General features: G+C 41.2%; 1 protein-coding gene across 1 annotated transcript in view; it reads right to left on the bottom strand.

Moving 5' to 3' along the window:
• The window catches only part of SYNJ2 (synaptojanin 2), a 64,921-nt gene extending 45,877 nt beyond the window's left edge, over positions 1 to 19,044 (bottom strand). The window contains exons 1-3 of the mRNA XM_062488878.1: positions 18,924 to 19,044; positions 9,543 to 9,629; positions 1,129 to 1,399 (exon numbers count right to left, since the gene is read on the bottom strand). Coding sequence (XP_062344862.1) covers positions 1,129 to 1,399; positions 9,543 to 9,629; positions 18,924 to 19,044 — 479 coding nt within the window. The remainder of the gene's footprint in view (positions 1 to 1,128; positions 1,400 to 9,542; positions 9,630 to 18,923) is intronic.
• Between the last annotated feature and the right edge of the window lie 6,732 nt (positions 19,045 to 25,776).

Genomic DNA, 25,776 nt, shown 5'->3' with positions numbered 1-25,776 from the left:
AGAGGGAGAAATAGTTGCTTTAAATGTTGTTTCTTTATTATGGGATATTGCCATCTTAGCAGTCTCATAGTTGAAGTACAACTCATTTCTGCCATGTGTCTGACTTGACAATGCTTGGTGAGCTTTTGGAGAGGGATGCATCATTAGCACAGTTGAAAGCAAATATTTATTATGTATCTTTCTTCAGTCTTAAACTCAAACCACTAAATCTTACCAGTCAAAATCACATAATAGCTGGAAAGATTATTTAGCCTAACTGAACTGCTCTCTCACGTTAATTTATCAACCATTATAAGCTTTTTTGCTTATTTAATATTCACCTGCTTTGGGCCACAAGCCTCACTGCACATTCTAGCAGCACATCCACATTTAACCCTGCTAGTTATTTTCCACCTACATCAAACCCTCACTTATTTCCAGAACAGATATGCCTGCTGTGTGACTATCTTTTTGTTTAAAAAGAAGGGGGTGGTGGGCAGGAGGAGAAGGGTATAGAAATGCAAGCATTATGCCAAAACTTGCAAAGCAAACAAACTGAATTACATCAACCCAGCATTGTGTTTTCTCTTTTTCCCTCAACCAACACTTAGCACAATACGAGATAATTTTCCTTGGCTTTACAAGCATGAGAAAGTAAAAAGCAACTTATGTTACTAAGCTGTAAACATATTAATGTCAATGTCAATAAAAACTAAGGCATATTACTGTAACAATAAACTACAGACTTTAAACACATAATTAAAAAAAATAACAGATACTTCAGTGCAAATGATGTGATTTACGAACAGTTCAAGCACAGATTTCTATTAGATAACTTTAAAGAAAATTAGTAGAAAGGACTTCAGGGGAAACTATTCATGACATATAGAGACATGTTTCTGTAGTATGAGCAATATATACATCTTGTATTTCCCTCTTTGAAGCATAAAATGTCACTTTATAATTGCACTATAATTGCACACAAGTTACCATGAATTCATTAAAGCCATCTGACCCATAAAAGAAAGTATCAATGAAATGAAAGGAGATGCACTTGAAATGCACATGTTTATTTTCCTCTGAGAATGTCTGACCCATGAGATACAGGTGAGGACAACAGAAGACTTGGGTATAACATGCAGTACTAACCAGAAGAACGAGTTACCAGATTCATAGTTGTTATCACCCTGCTTCTGAGCCCGCACAGTCAGGTCAAAGTTTGAGCCTGCATTAGGCCAGGAGAAATAGAACATCCCAGAGTTCAGTATTTTCTTCAAGGCAGTAACACGCTCATCTTCCTTGGTTTCTTCCTGGAGAGGACAGAAATCTGTTGCAGTGATTTTGTAAACTTCAGCGTCCAGGATTTTTCCCACCGATGTACAGCCTGTCACCAGGACCAGAAAGTGCAGCCGAGTGTTACCTAGAAAGTGACAGTTACAAAAGGATTATTTCCATGTGGAGACTGCTTCTCATCAGTCCTGTCACAAGCTATGCCGACAGGACTCCAGCAGAGGCTCCAGCATTTTTGCTTCACAAGAGAACAAACAGGAACAATGGACATGCAGGCCACGTTCTTCACACTTCTGAATTCCTCTTAATTGTAGGTAAGTGGCTGCAATTGCACAATATTCCATGACATTTCTTCATTGACATCCTTTGCTGCACTAGAGTGTGTTTTCCTCACTGACTTTATGAAGAGAAATGTGCTTACTATTGGGAGACTACTCAAAAAATCCATTTCATCACCCTAGAGAACACACAGCATTCAGATTCTTCACTGGCTTCAACTGAAGCTGGACATGTTCAGACATCTGTAAAATTTCAGTATTACCCATTCTTGAGATTTTGCTTTTTATATCACTAAAGCATGCACATGATTCAATGACAACCTCAGTTATCACTAAAACAATTACAGCTGCCATAACTTTGAAATCATAAAGCAGCTGAACTTCAGGGCCTCAAAACCAAAAGATAAATTTGGAGCTTGAGAACATCACTGTAATCAGATCTCTTGTACACAGAACCATTTCAACCTCTGCTCATTCTCTCTGAAATGATAATTAAGAAACAGTAGAACATTTTTTCAGGAAATGCTGGTTTTGCTACAAAGAAACATTTTTATTCACTTAAATTGGCCTGTAGTGGAGACAATGTCATCCTAGTCACTCCAGTTAGTAAGAAAAAGTGGAAATGAGCCAAGATTTATTAATTTAGCACAGCAGAACCAACAGCTGACCTGCCAAGAGCAAGTTAATTAGCTAAGGGCACTGTAACAATCTGGGACAGTATGGCTTCAGACAGAAAAAGGGAACATTTCTTAGGATCACTTTTCAACCCTCCAGGGTGACCCACTGTCTGAAAACGCACACAAGCTCTCACACAACAACTATTCTTTTTCTGAAACACCAGTAGGGGAGTCTTTGCTTTCAGATAACAGGCTGGCTACAGAAACCAGAGTTAGGAGTGGTTTTCAGCAGGGCCAGAATATTTGCGTAGGCACGTGGGACTGGAATGGCAGGACAAGGTGGGAGATCAGATCTTATTCACTCTGTTCTGCTGACTCCAGTTTTGTATAAAGGCCAATGTAGGTGGTATTTATTAAAGAGCTCTGTTCATCACATTCCTTTCTGTAACAACGCTGTGCTGTGTTCTCTGTCTTGAGTGCTTTCAAGAAGTATGTCTTCTGTGCTTGTGATATCACAGCAGAGGGCTAGAAATACTAACAGCTTATTCCTCCTTTGCACATGACTTTGTGTAATTAGAAAGAATAAAGAATAGGAGACACATCACTTATCACCACGAGAGTTCATAACTGAGCAAATACTGCCTTGAAGCTTCCAGAAAGGGTTAGAAGGAGTTAGCTGTCTCTCAGGATAGCTAAAAGCTTCTGTGACTTAGCTGAAACCATGTAAAACTAATCAGCTCAAAGTAAACTTCACTCAGAAGACTTTGGAAGCAATATATAGAAACACTATTAGTTTGCCTTAATATCAATCAGCTTTATTAGTCACAAAAAAGCAGTAGTGAAGGACTTGGAGAGCTGCCTGGGTGTGATGCTGAGACAAAGAGTACAAGTACTTTCATTGCCTTCAGTGACCTTAAGCTTTCCTAGATGGTTCAGAAGAGATCAAATGAGAAAGTCAACATTAAAACAGCCGAAGAGAACAAAAACTTAATACAGGGCTTGTTACCTGTGGTTCTGTCTTTCAAGGAGCTTGTAACCAGTGGAAAATCACTGGATCTAAATGGAATAATCCTCTAGTTTAAGAAGGCATTGAGTAGAAATATTTGCCTTACCTAGAAACTTGCTCTTGCTTACCAGAGACTATAAACTCCTTTTACTACCTCCTCCACTCAACCACTCACCCCCAAATGGGATGCTCATCTACATATTCAAAGCTCCAGCATCTCTACTCCCTTAAATCACTAGCTAATAAGCTCCAAAAATGCAATCATACCTAAGAAGGTATTGCATTGTCCCTGAGCATAAGGAGATTGGTTTTCTAAAGCTGTGATAGCTTTCTGCCAGTGGGCAGTAACTCCACATGAAGGAGTCAGGGCTGTTCAGTCTGGAGAAAAGGTTCAGAGAAAACCTTATTACAGCTTTTCAATATTTAAAGGAGGGGCGTATAACAAAAGATGGGGAGAGACTTTCCACAAGGGCTTGTAGTGACAGGACAAGGGGCAACAGTTTTCCACTGAAAGAGGGCAAGTTTAGATTGAATACAAGGAAGATATTTTTTACAATGAGCTTGGTCAAACAGTGGAATAGATTACCACCCCTGGGACATGTTCCAGGCCACGTTGGAAGGGGTTTCAAGCAACCTGGTCTAGAGGTAGGTGTCCCTGCCCACGACAGTGGCAGTGGAAGTAGATGGTCTATAAAGGACCCCTCTGACTTGAGCCATTCTACAGTTCTATATACAAAGAGTAAGTCTCTACAGTATTCCAAATTACAGAGCAGCCACCACACACTTTTCATTATACCTTTGAACAGAGACAGGCTGTCAAATGAGCTCAAACTTACAGCCCAGAAAATTGGAGAAAAGGATGAAAAGAGAGATTTAAGGCATGATAAAGCTAGCCTGCTTTGCCACTTAGTCCTCCCAGGCAGCACTGTGAGCTGAGGTGTTCTTCAGACCAGCTCTAACCTCTTATTTGCTTAAATCACTCAGGATATGCTGCAAAACAGACAATGCAAAAACCCTATAATACCACAGCCCCAGCTTAACACAAATCTTCCCTGACTCTGTACCTTGGAAAAAAAGTCCCAAGCCCCATCCTCTGATAGCACTTTCATTCCACATGATATTTGGACAGTGTTCCTGAGAACCACCTCTGGGCTATCACTGCACTGAAGGATATCACTGCTATCCTTGCCTGATGTGCATGTTCTCTTGGCACAGGGAACAAGCTAATCACAATATCCTATTGACAGTGCTCTGTGCCTGTGTCCTGCCCATTTTTATTCACAGCAGAGATATAGCCATGGGGTTTTGAACAGAGGTAATGTTCCTGTCAACCTTTCACCCTTTTAGAACCTCACACAGCAGAATTAATGCTGCCAAAACACTACTCCACTATTAATCTTTTAGTCGTGTCTCCATTAAGGTGAAAGAAATTACTCACCACTAAGGTATAAGCTACACACAGAGAAGGCTTTCCCTGTCTTCCCTTCTTTACCAGCAACATCTAGATGGGCCTAGAGTTTTAAATTATGACATGAAAATCCTTCAGATTGCAGTTGCCTCTTCAGGTCAATTTCACTTGGTAGCAACCACTGACCACATCAGCTGTAGACTATTTACCATACCCTACCTTGGAATTTTTTTTTTTCCTTTAATTTACATAAGTAGTTTAATGTACAATCCTGATTCATATTAGCCTTTCTAAACTGTACTCATAGATGAAAGTGATTTAGGAATGTAAGAACTGCAACTGAAGGTCACAACTGTAGAAATATCCTTCCTGACCTTGGGATGCAATCTGGAATGTTTTAAAGAAATCTCTGAAATAATTTCAGAGCAAGAAGTGAAGTGCTCCTAACTGGTCATGCTTTCTACAGCAACACATCTATGAAAAAGCGAGACTTACATATAGTACTAAAGAAAAAAATAATTTCAAAGCTTACGGACCAAACTTTGTTCTCAGATAAATGGGCACAAATGTTCATGTGTTGTGACTGCAACCAAGATCATTATTTTGCCCCATTACAGCTATGAATCACTATAACAATCTGTAAAGAACACTTTTGAAGAAATGTAAGAAATGTTTTGCTCACTGTGTGTGATATGTGCTGAATGACCTTTTATTAGGTTGCACAAGAGAGGCAGAGGATGAAGAATATTTAGCACAGAAACAAGACAATAATAATTTCCATCATTTTTTCAAATGCTCTTGTGAAACCAACTGCTTTTATCCAAGCTGAACAGGAAATGCAGTTCTGGTACGTCACACTGCACAATAATAAGCTGCAGTTTCTGTATTTAACCTGTCTACATGACTCAAAGCAATTGTTTCCCCTGCAGCTTAGGGGATGATTTCAATATTTTGAGCTACAGTGAAAAGGAGTCAATGTTCAGTTCTTATTTTGTCCTTCTTAACTGTAACTATTTCACTCAAGACTGCCTTTTCTTTTCAAAATGGATTTTCTCCAATTTTTGCTCTTTCTCCATTCCATTGCAGTCATGCTATTGCCTTATGTTCCCTCAGACTTTATCATCTCCACTCCACACATACTCCACTCCATTTTATAATCCACTAAAAATCAATTTTGTCTCTCATCTGTCTTCAAAAATAGCAACAGAACACAGCAGAGTAATACATTCTAACCATCTAGCTGAAAATTTCTGAGGATATCTACAGCAGAATTGTGAAAAGAGCCACGACTTTCCAAACTACCATTTTAGTATCAAAGATACTCATCTTTCTCCTTCTTCTAAATACAGTTACATTTTTAAAAAATGTTCAAAAAGAACAGAAGACAGGTACTTAGCTGTCCTTTTTGCTTTTGTAATTTCTTCATTTCAACTACACACTGTATATGTACAAGAGTGAGAGTATATACACAATCAAATGAATTCAGAATGCCTGAATTCAGATTAATTCAGAATGCCAAATACAGCAGCTGTATCAAACTAAACAACCTATGTGGTGATGGTGTTAAAATATCCCCTTATGTATGCATCTCTTCCTGACATCACAGTATCTGAAAAAACACTGTAAAGCCAGCTCTTTTAACACTTTGCTGAAGATGTGTTTGTCACTGCTAGATCTTCTTTGGCAGCAAAATCTTGGCTGAGGTACAGCTCAGAGACACTGTACAATTCATTCTGCTGCCATCCATCTCACAAAAGAAAGCAGAAGAACTTAGTGAGTCATGTTAACAGACATAAGTACATAGAAGTGAATGTTATTACTGGTGGGAAACATTAACTTTGTGAGTCAGTTTCACATATTTCCTCTACTTTCTTGTGAAAAGCACGATCTACTTTGGCAGGCATACAATGTGATTTATTTGGATTCCTAAGTAGCGATATTTACAGATTAATTAAAATGTTCAGAGACATCTTTCATGTATTGGCAAAAAGCTTCCCCTTCTGCTCTACAAATATCCCAGTCTTAATATCCCAGTGGAATGTATTTTCACAAATACTATCAATTTAATACTTATGGCCTGCATGTTTCCAGTAGTAAGAAAAAATGCTGATACTCCTGAACAAAGTTTATGCAATCACTGAAGCTCGGTGAAGAGCTAGCCAATAATGCCTTTGTTTGCAGATGCTAAAATACATTATACAAAAAAGGAAGAAGTTACATTGCATTCCTGTGGTCGTTTGATTCTCCCTGGCTGGATGCCAAGTACCCACCAAATCTGCTCTCTCACTCCCCTCCTCATCTGGGCAGGGGAGAAAAATGAAAGAAAGGGCTTATGGGTCGAGAAAAGGGCAGGGGGAGATAATTCAGCAGTTACAGGCAAAACAGATTTAACTTGGTGAAACTAGTTTTATTTATCACTAATCAAAACAGAGTAGGACAATGAGAAAAACACCTTCCTCCACCCCTCCCTTTTCCCCAGGCTTAACTTTACTCCCAGTTTTCTCTTCCCCAGTGGTGCAGGGGGATGGGAAACAGGGGCTGTGATCAGTTCATCACACATTATCTCTGCTGCTCCTTACTCCTCATGGAAAGCACTCCTCACACTCTTCCCATGCTCCAGCATGGAGACCCTCCCATGGAAGACAGTCCTTGAACTTCTCCAGCATGACTCCATCAAAAGGGCTGCAGTTTTTCACAAACTGCTCCAGCATGGGTCCCTCACACAGGGTGCAGGCCTTCTGGAACAAACTGGACCAGGGTGGGTCCCTTGCAGGGTCACAAATCCAGCCAGCAAACCTGCTCCAGAGTGGGCTCCTCTTTCCATGGGTCCACAGGTCCTGCCAGGAGCCTGCTCCACTGTGTGCCTCCCAAAGGGTCACAGCCACCTCCAGGCATCCACCTGCTCTAGCATGGGGTCCTCCATGGGCTGCAGATGGATCTCTGCTCCACCAGGGACCTCCACGGGCTGCAGGGGCATGGCTGCCTCACCAGGGGCTGCAGGGGAATCTGAGCTCAGGCACCTGCAGCACCTCCTGCCCCTTCTTCCTCACTGACCTTGGGGTCTGCAGAGCTGTTTCTCTCACATATTCTAACTCTGCTCTTCTCCAGCTTCAGCTGGGCATCTTCCCCCCCCTTCTTAAGTCTGTTATCACAGAGGCAATAGTACTGCTGCTGATGGGCTCAGCCTTGGCCAGCAGCACATCTGTCTTGGAGCCAGCTGGCTTTGGCTCCACTGGGCATAGGGGAAGCTTCTGGCAGCTTCTCACAGAAAACACACCTGTAATCCCTCTTGCTACCAAAACCCTCCTACACAAACCCAGTATAATTCCTCTGTAGTGTTAATCTTTTATGTAAGCAACAGATAAAGGGATGGAACTCACTCACATGTAAGATGGAAGGTCTAAACCAGACTCTGACAAAAACCTGGGCTATATCTTGAATAGTGAGATAGCAGACATGCATCTTTGCTTTTTTCAAAATGTTCAGAAGCAGAAAATGTTTGCTTACCTTCACTTACCATTACAGCATGACCCTCTGACTTTTCACTGAATTTTAACAATCCTTTCCAAAGCAAGTCCTGTACCACAACTTGTAATCTAATGCTAAAACAGGGCAGAGGTACAGTGACAAAGCTCAGAAAGGAAAAACCTCACACTTTCAGAGCACTGAAGTTAAGCATATGTTTCTCAGAAGAAATAAGGACATGAGAAAAAGTAAGGCTGAGAATATTTCACACCCCATTTGAAATTATTCACCTTTTAACAAGAAGATGAAAATTGGATATATTTGGTTCATACCATCTACAAAAACTACCCTTATCTGTAGCTTGAAGAGATTGAATTCAACATTCCTTTATTACTACAACAGGATTCATTGGACTTCTATGAAGAAAAACAGGCCCAAGTGCCAAGAAAAACTAATCATGAGTCCTCCATTTTATATTACATTAGCAAATTGATATAAATCTCCAGAGAAATGTCTAATTAACTCCACAAGAAACAAAACAAACAAAAAGTCCACATTCATTTAAAAAGACTAGATGGACCTACAGTTTTAGATTACGACACAAAAATCCTTCAGACTGCAGTTGCTTCTTAAGGTAAATTTCAAGTCATATTTCTCAGGCTGCAAAATGGTACGTGGGGTATAAAAAGACACAAGTTATATCTATTGGCATAAATACACCAGTGCTACACCATCACTGCCTTTAGTAGACTCCTTGACCAAGCATCAAGTTATACGGAAAAGTCTTGTCATTTCTCCAAGTGAAAATTAGGGCTCATTTTAACAAGTTGGGAACAACACATACAGTACTTTTTTATTTATGCATCTAAATCATCAGTGATTTTAAAGTATTGTGTAAGGTCCTATTACCTTCAAATCAATCACTGCAGTTCTCTTCTTAAAACATGTCATTTCCATTAACATTCCTGCAGGAAGTGCAATAACAAGCCCTTTGCTAAATCAAGATTCCCAAACTACAAAAATTTACATCAATGACAATAAACATTCCTTACTATATTATTTTAAGACAGAGGCCTTTTTCTGCAAATCCCTATCTGTATGAATGATTAAGGGCAATTAGGCATTATAACAAGAACTGGCAATCTGAAGTATTGCACTGTCAGATGACCATGATAATCAGTTTCTAAACATGATCCTTAAAGAAGAGAAGAATTATGAAATCATAGCTTGCCTTGGAAAAATGTGGTAGGGAAAGAAGAATGGCAATTATCTTCAGGCAGCTAAGAATGTTAGACAAAACAAATTAAGAAAAAATCCATCCATCATTCAGTGATATGGTTTTGGCCCAAAACAGAAAAAGAAACAGATCTTTTCCAGACTGTACATGACAAAGTGCAACTAGCTTTCACAATTTAAGGAATTAGACAACTATAGCCATTTATTGTTATTTAGCATTTTCTGAGCATTTTATAATCTCAGTCATACAGATAGTGACTTACCACATTTAAGCTGAAGCTCTCCTAAGCAGCCGTAAGCATCCATGAGTTTTTCATACTGTCCTTTAATTGCATCCTTTTCTTCTGGAGCTAAGGAACAAAGAGAAAGGCAGGAAACTTAGTTATCCAGTCTTCATAAAAAAATTCAGATTGCTATTATTCCTATTGCATAGGAACCAGCGCTACCTAGGTTGATTTTTCTCAGTCAATAATACTACAGTACAAAGGTAGGGTTAAAATGCTGTAAAACCATAGCCATTAAAACATGGTGGGACAGAAAAGCACATCTTCACACACCACCCTAGAAGAAAAAAAGAGCATTCACTTTATTTTCAAATCAACCTGATTGTTAGTAACAATTTTAGTCTGGTACAGATGCCACATCAGATCCAGAATAAATAAAGAAATACTTCTGCACATGTAAAATTTATGCTGTTCTAAAACAAGAACAAAAATAACAATCAGTCTTGCCATAAGCGAAAATATAATATCTGTTCTTGATGTACAAAAAGAGAGAGTTTATACTTCCAGACTCTCAGTCTAATTTCAGACAGAACTGGACTTTTTTATGCAGGAATAACATGATCTGATGTAGAAACAACACCAGGTGTTGATTTCAAGAGGAATTAAACATATTTTACTGAAGTGAGAATTACGTAAATAAAAAAAGGTCAGATGCTCATGTTATATTTGTGCATTTCTGCAACAAGCAGCTTCAATGGGCACATACTGAACATTTACATACTAAGCCAGACCACAGATCAAACTTGCCACTGGCTACTTTAACATAAAACCATCATACTTCCTGAATGAGTCTGCATTTTGTATATATTTCCCAATGAGGAGCAAGGTTAATCTCCCAAATGAGGAAAATAGACTGTAACCCTCAAAGTCCTCTTACTTCTTGAACTACAGATAAGCAGCAACATAGTTCTTGCAGAGATTTGCTAGTAATATGCAATCTTATATTCCTAATTAACTTCAGCCGTTAAAAAACCCCTGAAACCTCTGGGCATAAAAAGCACAAACTGAACTGCTTGCAATGGATGATAGAAGAGAAATGAAAGAGACAGCTCTCTTTATAAATCTCAAGAGGCAAGAAGCTCAGTGAGAAACACTGAAAATAAATAAACATCTCATATATTGCTGACACTTAGAAGTGAAATGAAGGACAATTCCTCTTGCAAAATTCTTTAACAGAGGCAACCCCCAAGAGTAATTACAATATGTTTATCTCAATTTTTTCACTTGTGACAAATAAAGAAGACTTGTTTAATTTTTTCTTAATTGTTTTTACTAACATAGTTTTACAACTTACATACTCTACTTTCTTAGAACACTGAAAATCAGTGAGATAAATCAGGAGAAACTAGCAAAATGTTGATACCACGCACATACCAGTGAAGCAAAGCATAAGCAGCAGAGGATAAAGTAATTTTTATTGGGTAACATAAATCTCTGGACAATAACAATTTAAATGCTCAGTAACCGTACAATTTAAGGGCTGTGACAGCAAGCTCAGGTCTCAAGTACTTAAAAAAAAATAAATTAACAAAACCAGTTTAGATAGACTGTAGCAGCATTTCAGTCTTTGGAAAAGAACCTCCATGTCAAGGCTTTCTTATGTATTTACAAAAAACAGGTTTAAAAAGGGGACGTTTCACTTTCCATGGCATCTTTACTAAGTAGAAAAGAGCAGCAACAATATACTGACATTTTTTTCTTAAATCTATTCCCTCCTTTAAAAGCTGTCTACATTAAAATGATTGTGCTACTTTAAAATGAAAAGGGAAAACCAAAACAAAAATTCTTGCTCCAAATATTCCAGCTTTAGGAAGAAATCTAAAACAAGAGTAACACCAAGAGATTCAGATCTGAGATGGATGCAGGAGCTCATAAAGCTGCAGGCTAGGCACAACCCGAAAGAATTTCAGAAGTCACTTTGAAAGCATGGTGACACTGTTCAAAATAGAATTGGAAGTTGGAAAGTTGGCTGTTAAAAGTGTCTGGTAAGAGAACAATCCAAAAGAATGGAATTTATTTCAGCATGGAATTAGGCAACATACAGCTCATTCCACTACTGGCAACGAGTACCAGCCACTGGCATGGATGGAAGCCACTGGCGTGTCCCAGGTCAAGCCAGTGGCATCACACACATGTCAGCTCCTGGCACAGGACTTCCCCAAACATGCAGCCAAACAGCTGTGTTTTGCCAGTCCTGGTGCAGGCCACTTGTTGGAACCTATGCCTGCACAGCAGCATCAGTCAGGACAGCAGCACCAGCAGAGCTGCCTGGAAGGAAGGAGCAGGAAAGAGCAGGAAAGAGCAGGAAAGAGCAGGAAAGAGCAGGAAAGGAACATGCTGAACAGACACGGGTATGTCTGCGGGTCATGAGAACAGAGAGGCCAGAATATTTTCGTGCCCATGGACCACATTTTGTAGGGTGGTGTGTGTAAATTCCCTTTGTTAAAGATTCTGATAGAATTTGAAGTCTCGTCCTGTTACACTCCTTGGTGTTGCACAAAGGACATTGCAGAGGGCTCAAGCCAGGTTCATATCCTGTTATCAAAAAGAAGCATTTATAAATCTCAAAATCTTACTGAAAACTCAAATAACTGTCATCAGAACCTAAAACACCTCTCAGAGCATTCAAGGAGTCCTAGGACACGAGTCAGAATCAGAAAGAATGTGGCTACACAGAGAACAAAACTTACGTGCTACTTTGCTGGATGAAGAGAGTTAAAGGGAAAAATTTCTATGAAACACTTTGACCCTTGCGAAACAAGAGGCATGCAATAATTCAATGATACTAAAATGCTATAAAATCAATTGAAAGTGACCTTTTCCATGCATAAAATATCTCAGAGCAAAAAAACCTCCCACACCAGGAAAAGACATACATTATACCATACATTATACCATATGGCTTAACCAAGTGTGACTTCCTGCTTGTAAAAGCTGTCATTTCAATTTACCAGCTAGTAGGAACTGGCCAAACATAGGCCATTTCCTTTATTCAACCCCTCCTTAGGGCTGAACCTCCCGACTTCAGCAAAAATCAGCACAACTCTCAAGCATATGGACCCCAGAAAGGCCAGTAAGAGGAGTAGTAAGAGAGTAGAGAAAGGTACCATAATTCCAAGTCCAACACTAAGGACAGATACAGAAACACCTGCAACGTAAAGATAAAAATGAAGGAAAAGCTCTTGAAAATAAAAAAAAGTGTCTGAGACTGGCTTATGGATTCTGTTTCTCCCTCGTGATTTTTCAGCCTGATTCTGGAAATAGTCATCTGCTTGGCTGTCAGTACTGCTATACAAATGTAATCTCAAGCATATTTCTAAGTACTTTAAGAAACATAGGCTTGGTGTCATGGGATGACATTATTTGTGTTATCTAGCATTTGGGGGAAAGAGGTGTGAACTTTCCCCAGAAACAGGGGAAAAGTGTAATCAAACAGAAGTCTCATACCAAAACTCCCATCTATACATTACCATCAGCATCTAACCTAGAAATAAGTCCAGTGTCTGGTATTATGTAAGTTTGCACAATTGCCTCCAAATTGTTTTTTCAGTCATCTGCAGACACATTTAAAGTACTTTGTTTTCATTTCAATATCTTTCACCACTAAAATCTTCCTGTTCGCATTCAATCCAAGCTACAAAGGCATTATGAAAGTTGGACTGTATTCAGAAACACCATATAGACCAAACAGTGAAGAGTTGGGAAAAGTCAGTGGTCAGTTACAGTTCAGAGAGCCCAGATATCTGAAACATTAAACATAAATAAATAATGTATTTACCAATTTTCTAGTAAGATACATTTCTAGTTGAAAACACAACAAACAAAACAGAAAATAGGCATTTTGGAAAGATCAGTTCCCTGGATTTCTATATTAGATTGAGAATAATCTGGTCCTAGTGAAAGATTATGTGCATATATGAATATATTAATTCACAAGCAAATCAAAGAAATCACCAGGTTTCTACCGGCCAGCTCCATGTTGCTGCAGGCAGTCAAGAAAATAAAAGGGAAACCCCTAAGTGATTTCTCTGAACCTTGGCCATTATCTTCATGTGGTTTCTACCATATATGACTCATATTTACATAGAAACTTGCACAATACAACTTTACAAGCATACAAGCAACTACAGACATAACCACTACAAAGAATTCATCCCTCACAACCACTACTTGTCTCCTAGCACAGAAAACAAGTCTTGTAATCAACACTCTACACACTTACACAAATACATCTTCCCTCTTCTCTGTACCCAATTTGCCTTCTGAAAGAATTGCAACACACACTTTTTCCTATACTCTAAAACAGTGAAATTCAGCCTCAGAAACCACAGCTTGCAAGTGCCCACTGCCAGCATAACCAAGCAAGACAGGACTGCTGTTCTGTAGACTGTTTCCACAAATGGAAAAGTTTGAACACCACTAAACTACAGAAAACTTCATAAAAGTTTGTCCTAGCTGTATGAATATTCCAGCATAAGAGCAGAAATGAGCCATGGTGGAGGGCTCACTGTTTTGGACAGAGTATAGTGCTTAGAAATACATTCACAATTACATTCACATTACACAAGTGCTGGAGTTTCCATACCCCACTCAGTGGCATGGCTGTTCACAAACCAAAACTAATTGTAAACAGTGAATGTACCTACAGCACAGAAACTGCTTTCTGAATAGAAGAAAAAGATGCACAGGTAAATAACTGTTGCTTCCTGGTTTTGCAAGACTTTACCCTAATTTCACTCTGCTGCATCAGGGAAACACACACACACACCTGCAACTGAAGCAACAGAGGAGGCACAGAGATCCTCCACAGAGTGTATACACACCTTAACTCTACGTAAGTTTCTCTCTAGTAAAGGCTAACTTCCCACATCTATGGGTAAAACTCAGGAGAAACCTCAGATATATTTGCAAAACGCACACTGTATAAGCTTTGAACTTCTGTACTTTCCAGACTACATGGTCATCTAGGATTTAACGTAATAGGTGATGTAACATCCTTTATAAAAGCAGCAGCAGAATCAAAGAGCTTGCAAAAAAAAAATAAAAATCTCTGCACCCTTTGGCTCTGCCCTTGAGAAAACACAGTATTATGCTTAAATTCAATAGCACAGCACTCCTGTTGACAGCTTTTCACTAAAACTACCTGCCATAATAAAGTTAGAGCACCATATTTTCATTACCATAGCCTTAGTTTAGTTTAGCAGCTGCCTTGACAGCAGTCCAGAACTACCTTGTGCAGTTCACTTCACCTGTAAACCACTGAAATTGTGATGTGTTTAAAGTAGTAACAGTGTCTGTATCTATACTCCCTGTTGCATTATGCAAAAACTCCTAAATCAATGACAATTTTTCTTCATCCATCATGACTCTAGGTTTCTTCCACAGAATATGTTATAGTTCAGAGAATTCCTGGAAGAATTGTTTTGGGCGATCACCCATCCTTTTGGAGATGACTGAAACTTTAGGATTGCCAGTGGCAAAAAAACAAAAAACAAACAAACAAACAAAAAAAACACAAAAAAAACCAAAACAAACAACAACAAAAAAAAAAACACAAAAAAACAAACCAGAAAAAGCCTCCAGCAAAATGTGTCATTCAATTCAAAACAGTGAATTTTACCCTCCACCCTATAGTGACATCATGAGAGGAGGAAGAAAAACTCCCAGCCCCAAAAATACTATTTAACTTACAGTTGAACAGAAAACTGTTCTGTTCATATCACATCACCATACAGATTACGGGGTTTAGGGATACGCAACTAGATTTCCTGGAATGATTTTTGATTTCTTGATTTTTTCCAAAAGGTTTTAGTTTAGGTTTCTATTACAGGACAAGTGTTCTCATTTGACAAATTGCTGACATTCAGGCAATTAGAGATCTTTACAATACTTTTCCACTACTGATATCAAGAATGCAAATATTTTTCAAGTATTAAATCTCTGCACGCAGTAAGGAAATTGTGAAACATAATCAATTTGCAACTAAAATTGTCATCATTATAACATAGTGAGAAAGAGAAAAGTATAAAGTCATCCATTCACAAGACAGCATCAAATTATTAGCTTATGCATTTGAAAGTGTTTATTTTAATAAGTAGTTTGCCAGAGGTTTATAGCCTGTATTAACACTGTGTCTGTACAAGTGCGTGGTTTTTCAGATTTCTTTTTTTTGTAACATCACTTCTTCTAGGACAATTCTAACTCCCTCCCATTTGCCACTTGAACTAGGTTAAATTCAACATTAAAGTTTCTTCTAGTACAAAATTATTATAGAAGCAATTAAACTTTCCGCAAGTGCAGATGTCATGCCTGTTCAAGGGCAGAAATACTTGGTAATTATGGGAAAAAAAACAATGAACAATGGCTAAAATTTGTTCTCAGGCCTTCACTGTCCATCTGTGATTATTCCTCTCTACAGTTCTGTTTACTAATTGCAAAACTACATGAACTGTTGTACCACTTAAGTGCTCCAGGTATACCAATCTCCTTTTATTTAGTGTAGAGGTTTGCATAAGGCATAGTTGCATAACTCCTCACCACAGGTATGCAATTCTTAAAGAACTTCATTTTAGAAACAGAAAACTAGACAGAGAGGCCAAAACTAACACAATCCTAGGACTAGTATGTCTGAAACCACACATATACAAAGTTTATGTTAACCTCCCACTGTCGCATTCGATGGTTAGTAACAACCTAAAGGCAAGTCAAACAAAACAGAATTAATGTTGTTTCTGTTACCACCCTGCTGTGAAGCTTCCTCTTCACAATTCTTCTAAATTCAGCACAATACCTACTACTGGTTTTCCCTCCTTTTCTGGTCCTTCACTGCATAAACAGAAGTTATCTCAACAGGCTCTACTGGAAAAACTAGCTTTTCCTACAATACAGGAACTGACCCAGGAAGGAATAGAGGAATCAAATTAAATAAAATGACGAAGTTATTACCGTGGAGTGCCAACACAGACATGATTACAGTTATCTCAAGACATGACACTGGACTTCCAAAAGGCATGGCAAACAGGCTTTTTACCCTATACAAATCACTACTTTAGAATTCTTCTAACACATTTTAAGAGAGACTGTACAGTTTCTATAAGCATAGAATCACTAAGATTAGAAAAGATGTCTAAGATCAGTGAGCCAAACCATTAAACTAGTACCACTGTGTTCATCATTTAAACCATCTTCCACAACTTCCACATCCACACAGTTTTGGATCACCTCCAGGCATAGTAGTTCCACCACTCCCCTAGGCAGCCTGTTTCCATATGCCTGACCACCCTTTCCATGAAGAAATTTGTCCTAATCTCAAATCTAAACCTCCCCTGGTGCAAGTTGAGGCTATTTCCTCTTGTCCTGTCACTTCTGTTACCTGGGAGAAGAGGCCAACCCTCACCTGGCTACACCCTCTTTTCAGGCAGGTGTAGAGTGATAAGGTCTGAGCCTCCTTTTCTCCAGGCTGAACAACCCCAGCTCCCTCACCTGCTCCCCATAGGACTTGTGCTCCAGATCCTTCACTGGTTCTGCTGTCCTTCTCTGGACATGCTCCTATTTTGAGATAGACCAGGATGCCATTGGCCTCTTTGTTCACCTGGGCACGCTGCTGGATCATGTTCAGATGGATGCTGAGCAGCACCACCAGGTCCTTTTCAGCTGGACAACTTTCCAGCCACTGAATAATTTCAGATATAGCAATTCAAATGGGGGATGGCAACACTGGGGTAGAAAAAAACTACTCTATGTTGATTCTTTTAATTAGTGAGGTTTCAAATCTTTCCAACCACTGGTCATACAGGTGGCTCAGGGCTTGCTAGGTGAGTACTGGAGTCACCATTTTATACATGCACACTGGCTTTAGGAAGTGGAGCTGCTTTAGATTTTTATCAGAATAACAAGATACAGACCAAACCCCATTGATATCAATATCGAGTTTTAATGTCAACAGGTTTCAGAATCAGGGAAAGTGAATAAAGTGCTGCTCAGTACTAACTGACTTTTCACTGCCAGTTCACTGAAAACTGACACAAAAACCCCCTCCAGAAAAATATAACACATTTATGTCCACTATTACTGGAGAATTTAGCAAGAAATGGAATCCCCAAAATACTGCACAATATAAGACTCAAATAAAATAAAATAAACAAAACAAAACAAACAAGTATCCACAAAGTGTGGCAATAACATATTTTCCATGACTGGTAAAAATTTTTCCAGTATCAGAACTATTCTTGTGAAAATCAGCTGCCCCTTGATGACCTTCCTGGCTTTCATCATTCCTAAAGTTCCCAACACCTGAAAATCAAGCATTTTAGTCTGCATGTCCTGCTGGTGTACACTGCAGAAGATTCAGCTCAGTGGACCCAGATGATGAGGTGACATTGTGACTGACATTGTACAAACCACAGTATACACACAGATCTTACTGTAGCAGTTTGAGCTGCTTGACATGGACTCCCACAACGCTGTGAACAGCAGCAGGACTGCAGGCAAGTATTACACAGAAACCAATTTAAGAACATAGCACCAGCATGTGTTCCCCTACATTGCTTTTTGCCCCTTACATTCTGTCATATCATTTTTCTATGTCTGCCTCAACATTAGCAACATCAGCACTGCATTAATTCATGTGTAACAAGCATCAAAAACACGAGGTGACACAACCCTGAGTACGTCTAGGAGACTGCTCCAGTAAGAGCCAGACTCTCAAGTAACCAAACACCATTCAAGCCACTGGGGCGCCAGAGCAAGAAAGCCGGGATTTTTTACGGGAGACAAATCCCAAGTCAGTCATCCCAAAACACCATCGCTGTGAGCCGGCTGTCCTCACTCGTTAAGCACATGATGTAGCTGGGTGGAAATTTCCTCAAGAGGCAGTGGACCCCAGTCCTTCACCCGGGCCCTCCTCTGCAGTCAAGGCTGTAGGGGACAAGTCTTGTACACCAAAGGTGCCCTGTGCCGAGACCCCACCGCCACCAGGCAGCCGGGTGGCCTCTCCCGCTTCTTGTACCCCGGCTGCTGGTGAGGAGGCTAAAGACACCCAGAGCAGCGATGGGACACGGATCGGGGCGAGATGCTGTCCAACCCTCCATGCACGGCACGTACCGGGGGTCACCCAAACGCGCCAGCAAGCGGCCAGGCCTGGAGGGCCGTGCTGGGGATCAGGGTGTAAGTGAGGCGAGGCGCTCCCCGCAGCCAGCATCCCACTGGACGTGAATCTGCGCGCTCCCCTTCCCCTCTCCGTGACACGGAGGAACGTGCCCCAGTGCTCCCGGGCACTGCCCGCTGCCGTCGCACCCCAGTGTCCCTTCACAGGCAGAGGTGCGCACCCACGGACACCCCCGGGCCCCCACACGCACTTACTGAGCGCCGCCACGGTGCCGGCCTCCAGCAACAGGCAGTCCTGGCGGCTGCGCACCTCCAGCAGCGCGCTCGGCCCCGGCTCCTGCTTCCAGAGCAGCCGCAGCCCCTTGCTCAGAGCCATGGGAACCGCCGGGGAGGAGGACGCGGGGGTCCCGGTGGAGTGGGTGGCAAAGGAGCCTCCTCCTTGTCGGGGGTACGGCGCGACACTCGGGAGCCCCCGGCAGCCCCGCCGGAGCTCCCCCGGGCAGTCGTCCCGAGTCCTGGCCGCTTCTCCCAGGGAGGGGGGCCAGGAGAGCGGCCGTGCCCCGCTGCTGCTCGCCGGTCACCTCCGTAGGCCTCCGAGTGCCTTCGCGGCGGGGGCGCCCGGCGAAGGAAGCGGACCGTCCCCCGCGGGCGGACCCGCCGCTGCGTCCGCCTCCTCGGGGAGCCCCGGCTGCGGCCGGCGGGCGGGAGCGACCTTCCCCTTTGCTCCCCGCCTTTCTCTTCCCACCCGCGGTAAACTTTCCGGAGTAAACTTTGTCCCTGTGGCTCCGCGCCTCCAGCTCCTCCTCCTCCGGGGCAGGTAGACGCCGCCGGCGGGGCGCTGCCCCCCGCCCTGCCCGCAGCTGAGGGGAGGAGCGGCGGCCGCGCTGCCGAACCCGGCCAGGCGCTACGGGCCCCGACCCGGCCCGGCCCGGCCGGGCTGCTCCCGGCTCGGCTGTTCCCGGCTCTGCTTGCCCCGGCCCGCCGGGGCCGCTTCCCACCCCCGCGGGTGGCGAAGGTCGCCGTCCATCCGCCGGGAGCGCGGGCGGCCCAGCAGAGCCTTGAGGAGCCGGAGCGCTCCCTGGGCCGGCGCGGCTGCTGCCCGGGGAGAAGCCGCGCTCCTTCCTGCTTCTTCCCGGGCTCCCGGCGCCGCTCCCCTCGGGGCTGCTTTCCGACTGCGCGCTGTCCCACGGTATAAAGAGTTTCGGGCAAAGGCACAGTTCTGGTGTTGCAGGGTACCCATCACAATTCCGTAGTGAGTCTGTGCAGGGTGAGCGCTGTTTTTTTTTCCCGGAGTTCACCCAGAAGGAGTGGATTGAGGAGGTAGGCACAGGTACGCCAGTGTGTTCGGATGAGAGAAAAACTCGCTGTAACCTCTGGCAGAAAATGTAGTCCTATTCACACACGAGCAAACCAAGCAGAAATCCAGTTTTTTAACATCACGATTTTTAACTTGAATTAAGATATAGGAAAAACTGCAGAAACTCGAAATGCCCAAACTACCATCGGTTATTGTTGTCTCACATTTACGTTGAGAATGTCTGTCATGGCTGTGCACTGCCAGGTGGAATGTCACAGTCCCTGCCTTTTTTGGATGTGATGAAAACAAACAGAAAAGCAGGTACTACCTTTCTATCTCACACATCCGGCTTATTTATTTTATAACCAGCAGTAATTCAGAAAAGAGACTGATTTTATGGTTGTTTATAGTGCCTCCCTATAAAAGCATTTTTTAAGGATCTGGTATGGAAAGTGGGATTGGTGTTTGCCTAGGGCTTTCCCCCCCCCCCCCCCCCCCATCCTAAACTTTGATTATAGTACGTAGGGTGAGATTAAAAGTACTGAGTAAAGCAAAAGAAATTACCCAGAAGCTGTAGAAATTAAGTGACCGGGATAGAAAAAGCAAGACAGCAAATAGCTCAAAGTTTGGGAGTTTTAGAGGATGTAAGAGCATAGATTAACCATGCTCAGTTTTAAACAGAAAAGGGATGCCTTTCTAACAGCTACCCAATGTGAATGGCAGACCAAAAGTTGGTTTATGTCTTTTGGTTTATGTCTTTAACATCTTTCATTCTTTCCCTAGAGTAAAGTGCTCATTTGAGATGAAACACTGAAAGTATAATTTAATCAGTGCTGCCCAATAGAGTACTATCACATTTCTTTAAAAAGTTGCCCTGGATCATACGCTTATGTGTTTAAAAATAGCAGCAAAAATCCCTGCACTTTTTTTTTTCCCGGTGTGTGTGTCTCTTTGCCCTTGAGGAATAATTCTTCACAGTCCCCTTTAAACTCTATCATGAGAGCAAACTCGCACTGGGAGGACACATGAGTAAGTCCCTCTCTATTGCCTGTGTTTTAACTCCTTAGTAATTTTTGTCATTAGTTATTTTCACTCCAAGAACACACAATTTAGGATTGTTAATAAAAAGTTTATTGTTGGATTTGTTGGGTAAAATACTGAAGAAAGAATTGGTGCATCCGGGACAGTATTTTTTTTAGAACCTCAAATCTTTATGAAGGGATAAGGATGTGAGTGAAAAACTCAGATGAAGGCGGCAAACTGGAAACCTTTAGCAGTGTGTATGACAAAACACTACTTCATAGCTGGCTCTCTGATTGAGTCTGTTCTAATCTGTTACAAACAGATCTCTTCAGTGTCTTCCAGTTGCAGTACAGCCACTCAAAAAGCAGTAAACCAGTTAACTAGACTTTGCTAGAAACACAAGCCTGAGAAAGCAACAAACAGAAAATGGTGAGGAGTAGCAGTAAATAAAACCGTTCATTTTTCAAACCTCCTTCACAAAGAATGACATCCAGATTTAGGGCTCATATAGGAAGCTTCCTCAATATACTGGGGATGTTTCCAAAAGTGTGCTTTTGATAAGACCTTTCCATCTAACCACACTGTCTGTTCGTGAAGTCCATTTCTAAGTGGAAGTGTTGAAACTGACAGATCATCTTTTAGCAGGGTTATTTGGAGTTTGAGCTGTCTTGCTCTGGACCTTATGTATGTGAGTGTCATGGAAGCATTAATTCCTGCAGTCTTTTGATGAGTCCCTCAGGTGAACTCATTCCCTGATTTCCAGCATTTCTTTTCACCCAGGCCATACACCCTTGTTACCTCCTCAGCAATTTTTTATTTAGTTCTCCTTTCTCTGTGGAGTCTTCCTTCCTTTTAGACTCCTGCCTTGACATTTTCACCATCCTAGCTTCTTTGCCCCTCTTCATCCATTTTTGGTTCTTTATCACTCTTTCTACCTTTGAGCAGTCACAAATGTTTTGCATTGCTTTCTGAATGTTCCCACAGCTAAAAAGTAGGAGGTGATCTGCTGCTGCCCCTGCAGCCTTCAGCTGGGAAAAGCAACGGGTCTTTGGGCTCTCTCTGCTATTCGGCTTGCATTTTGGAGGGTGGAATATCTCATCTGCAGCAGTGTCCCTTTGCTTACCTTTTCTATTTCCAACTTCTTTTCTAGCTCCTGTCTTCATAGAGGCAGGGAGATCCTTCTCTCTCTGTATCAGAAGGGGAAGGATCCTTAAGGTCTGATGTTTGCTGGCTGTGGAACTATGTGCAATGGGGTTCAAACAAAATTGCATCAGTGGTATGTTAGGAGCAGCCTTCATGGTAGGAGGACACAAACTTCAGCTACTAAATCAAGTTCAGTTCCTGTTAACTCACCTATGGCATAAATGGTGTTGAAGACAATGTCCACACTGTGTTTATGCAGTGTTTTAATCATTCACCTCTTAACTCAGTGGTAGAAATCACCTCAGTGTAATTTCTGAACACTTCTATCTTTTTCAAAATCACTCCATTTTGTTTGAATGTCCAATCCCTTCTCTTCCTCAGCCCCTTGTTTACCTTGGAAGCATTGCCATGCCTTATAATGGCTCCTGCTCCTAGGTCCTTCTGGTAATGGATGTTTCCAGGGTCCAGCTAATTGCCTCCCTGAAAAAAAGTCCTGCATGCTGGTCTTAGCAGCTGGCATTGTTTGTCTGAAGACCATCTGAAGAGGAGCAACAGGGATGTTGCAAAACAGAGTTTAGAAAAACTGGATAGAGCAAGGGGTATTTGGCTTAGCTGTCTGCTCTCTGTCCAGAATAGATGTGTGAACCCCATATCCTGGACTTTGGGGTATAGGATGGATGTCCCTGTAGTATTACTTGTCTGTCTTTATGTACTATTCAGTGAACTTTGCAGTCTGGGGCTCTGCAAAAAGCTTTGGTGATACACTGTAGAAACAAACAAAATATACTTTTTTTGTCCAGTATTATGCTACTGAAGTAGCTTTCTCAGTAACTTTTTGAAGCTCTGAGATTAAATATAAGTTTACTTATGATGGCATTTCCTCAGGATTTTTGGCCACTTGCACATAGCCTCAGTGGTCACAAATTCCTCAGGAAATGTGTGTGCTTAAAAGGTCATTGAAAACAGTTTGGGTTTTGCCTTTTATGACAAATGTTTGACTTTAGCAAGTAAAGAAGAAATAGGGGAAATATCTCAGCATTTTTTTCCTGCACATGTCATTCAAAACAAGTAACTACTCCTAATATGCAATATTAATAATATTCTACTATGTTTCCACATTTTCTAATTAACATTAGAATGAATTTTATTTACAGCTGAATTTGATACAGAGAAACATTTATAACTTTTAGGCTAAAGTGGTGAAAATGTTGCTTTGAAAGTAACTGTAGGGTTTTAATGTCACCTCTTACATTGTCAGTGAAATTGAGAGAAGAGCTTTCTATTCTATTTGGTTACACTTCTCTTGGCCTAATAAAGAACTTGGTGTGCAAGACACCTGGTACTTTGTTACAGAGACAGGCCAATATAGTTTGAGCTAATCACTGTTACTCACCAACATCAACTGCATTTCCTCAAAAATAACTGAAGAGCATGAGAAACATGCGTGATAAATGAATATGCTTTGTTCATTAGATTTTGACAAAGAACGTTTGACGTTGCCATGAGTGTAAGAGGAGTGATGCAGGGACATTTTCTTTGCTTCAGTTAGTGACAATATATTCAAATTTCCACTCCTGTTTACAACCTTTCATAACAAGCTCCCATTATTCCTTGCCATCTGGGTCTGTGATCCTTACAACAGGAAAAAGAAACTTTTTATGCTAATTAGTCTGTATGATATTACTCTTTAAGCAAATATTTGGGGGGGGGGGGGGGGGGCATGGGCTCGGACCCGAGTTTCTGGTTCAGCAGGAGCTGAACATATGCCTGACTTTTAGTATATCAGTAGCCTAAATCTCACAGCTCCTTTCTTGGGTGAATAAACTTCCTTCTCAAGTGAATAAACAGTGCAGGTTTGGCTGCTCAAGGTGGTTGGACTGGAAACCAACGAGCTCTAGGCTCAGACTGAGCCAGGGTCTATCTGGCTGCAGGCTGTGGCTCCACACTGGCAGAAGATTGGGCTGTGAATTAAATCTCTGATGGTATACCAGAAGTGGTTGAGAGATGCTCTGGTGGAGTGGTTTTAGAAATACTGCTAATGAAAAACTGTGTTGCTGGGAGTTCAGTGGAATTTCTCACTTCCTCTTCCACCTGTACTTCAACTCTCATGTGTGCTAAGTGAAAGAGGTCTCTCTAGAGAGGCAGATCGGCTGCATTCACAGGCACTAGCCTTTTCTGATGAAGAGACTATTTTCAGCAACAGCAGCTGTTTTAAAGTTTAACATTCTTCATCCCCAAACTATGTGCAGAAGAGCAGCATTAGTCAGATGGCGTTTATTTAGGCAGCAATAGTGACTAGACAACCAGATAAAATTTTTATTCTTTCTTCCAGACTGACATGCTTATGATTAGTTGTAGGTATCCCTTTCTCATGTTCAAAGGACTAGGAAGCCACAGAGTTTTCCACTGCTCCTTGCCTCATTTTCTGGAACTTCTGATAGGAAAAATAAAATGCTTAATAAAATAGAAAAAGTGAATTTAATGTGGGCTACTTAATATCTGCACAGAAAGAGCTGCAGCAAGTATGTTGGCAGTTTTTCCTCAGTGAGCACATACCTCATCAAGAAAAATTATACACACCTCTCTTGCTTATCAACAGTGAAAGCAGAGTTTATTGATTACCCCATATCAAGGCATATGGATTTGATGAGGCAAAAGAAATGCCTTCCTTTTGTCCATTAATCAGCTATGAAGAAAACTCCAGGAAGGAGCAATACCAGATTGCCAGTTGTGGCATGTCAGCAATATATGGTGGCCATCATTGTCACAGATGGTGTGACAGTGCACTACTGGAAGAGACTGCCTGCAACGAAGTGATTCCTAACTCCATTCTTAAATAAGAGTTTAACTATTCTGTTGATGCTCCATATCTGTAAGTAGGAAAAACAGAGCTTTCATGGTTGTTCAGAACCCCTAAATTTTATTTTCTGTTGAAATGTTGTAACTAGCCAGAGAGAAATGGATGAATACAAGAGTGGACAATGTAAGACCACAGCAGAAAGCTGATCAGGATTCAGACAATGGACCTGAAAGCTAAATAACTTAAAATAATAAGACCCTCCCTTGTATTTTTATAGTAACCAAATCATACAAAAATCAGGAAAGTCAAGGACAAAACACAGTTGGGCAATTGACAGCAGGACTTCATATGTTTCTGGATAATTCTAGTGGTACACTCTGTTTATTGAGGAAAATGTTAATTTTTGATCCCTCTTACTGTGATCCATTTGTAAATGAATTCTATTAATATAAAAATCTTTAGTTATTTTGTCCTATTGGGTAACACAAACTATACTTGGAAGAAAAAGGGAGCATACAAGGTAGATGAGACCTATAATGAGGCATTTAGAAATGGGGGGGTTGGGAAAAGAGGGCAAAGAGAATGGCATTTCCATGTTCAGTTGAGAACTAATTAATGTTAATTAATTTAAACCTTATTGAACTCTAGTTTGCCCTCAGTGGGATCAGATATTCAAGGGAGAGTATCTTTTATGAATTTCCTGTGTGCAAACATTAGTGGAAGTTGATTGAGCATAATAGGACGTGTTAACTGAGGTTATGTCTGTTACCGGCTATTTACAGTCGTAGAATTTTATAACAGAATTTTGTTAATTAGATGAGCACATATTCTATGTTAACAGAAAT

This window comes from Cinclus cinclus, chromosome 3 (assembly GCF_963662255.1).
Source record: "Cinclus cinclus chromosome 3, bCinCin1.1, whole genome shotgun sequence".
NCBI lineage: Eukaryota > Metazoa > Chordata > Aves > Passeriformes > Cinclidae > Cinclus > Cinclus cinclus.
The sequence above is the reverse complement of the archived record's forward strand: the minus strand, read 5'-3'. Positions and strand labels throughout refer to the sequence as shown.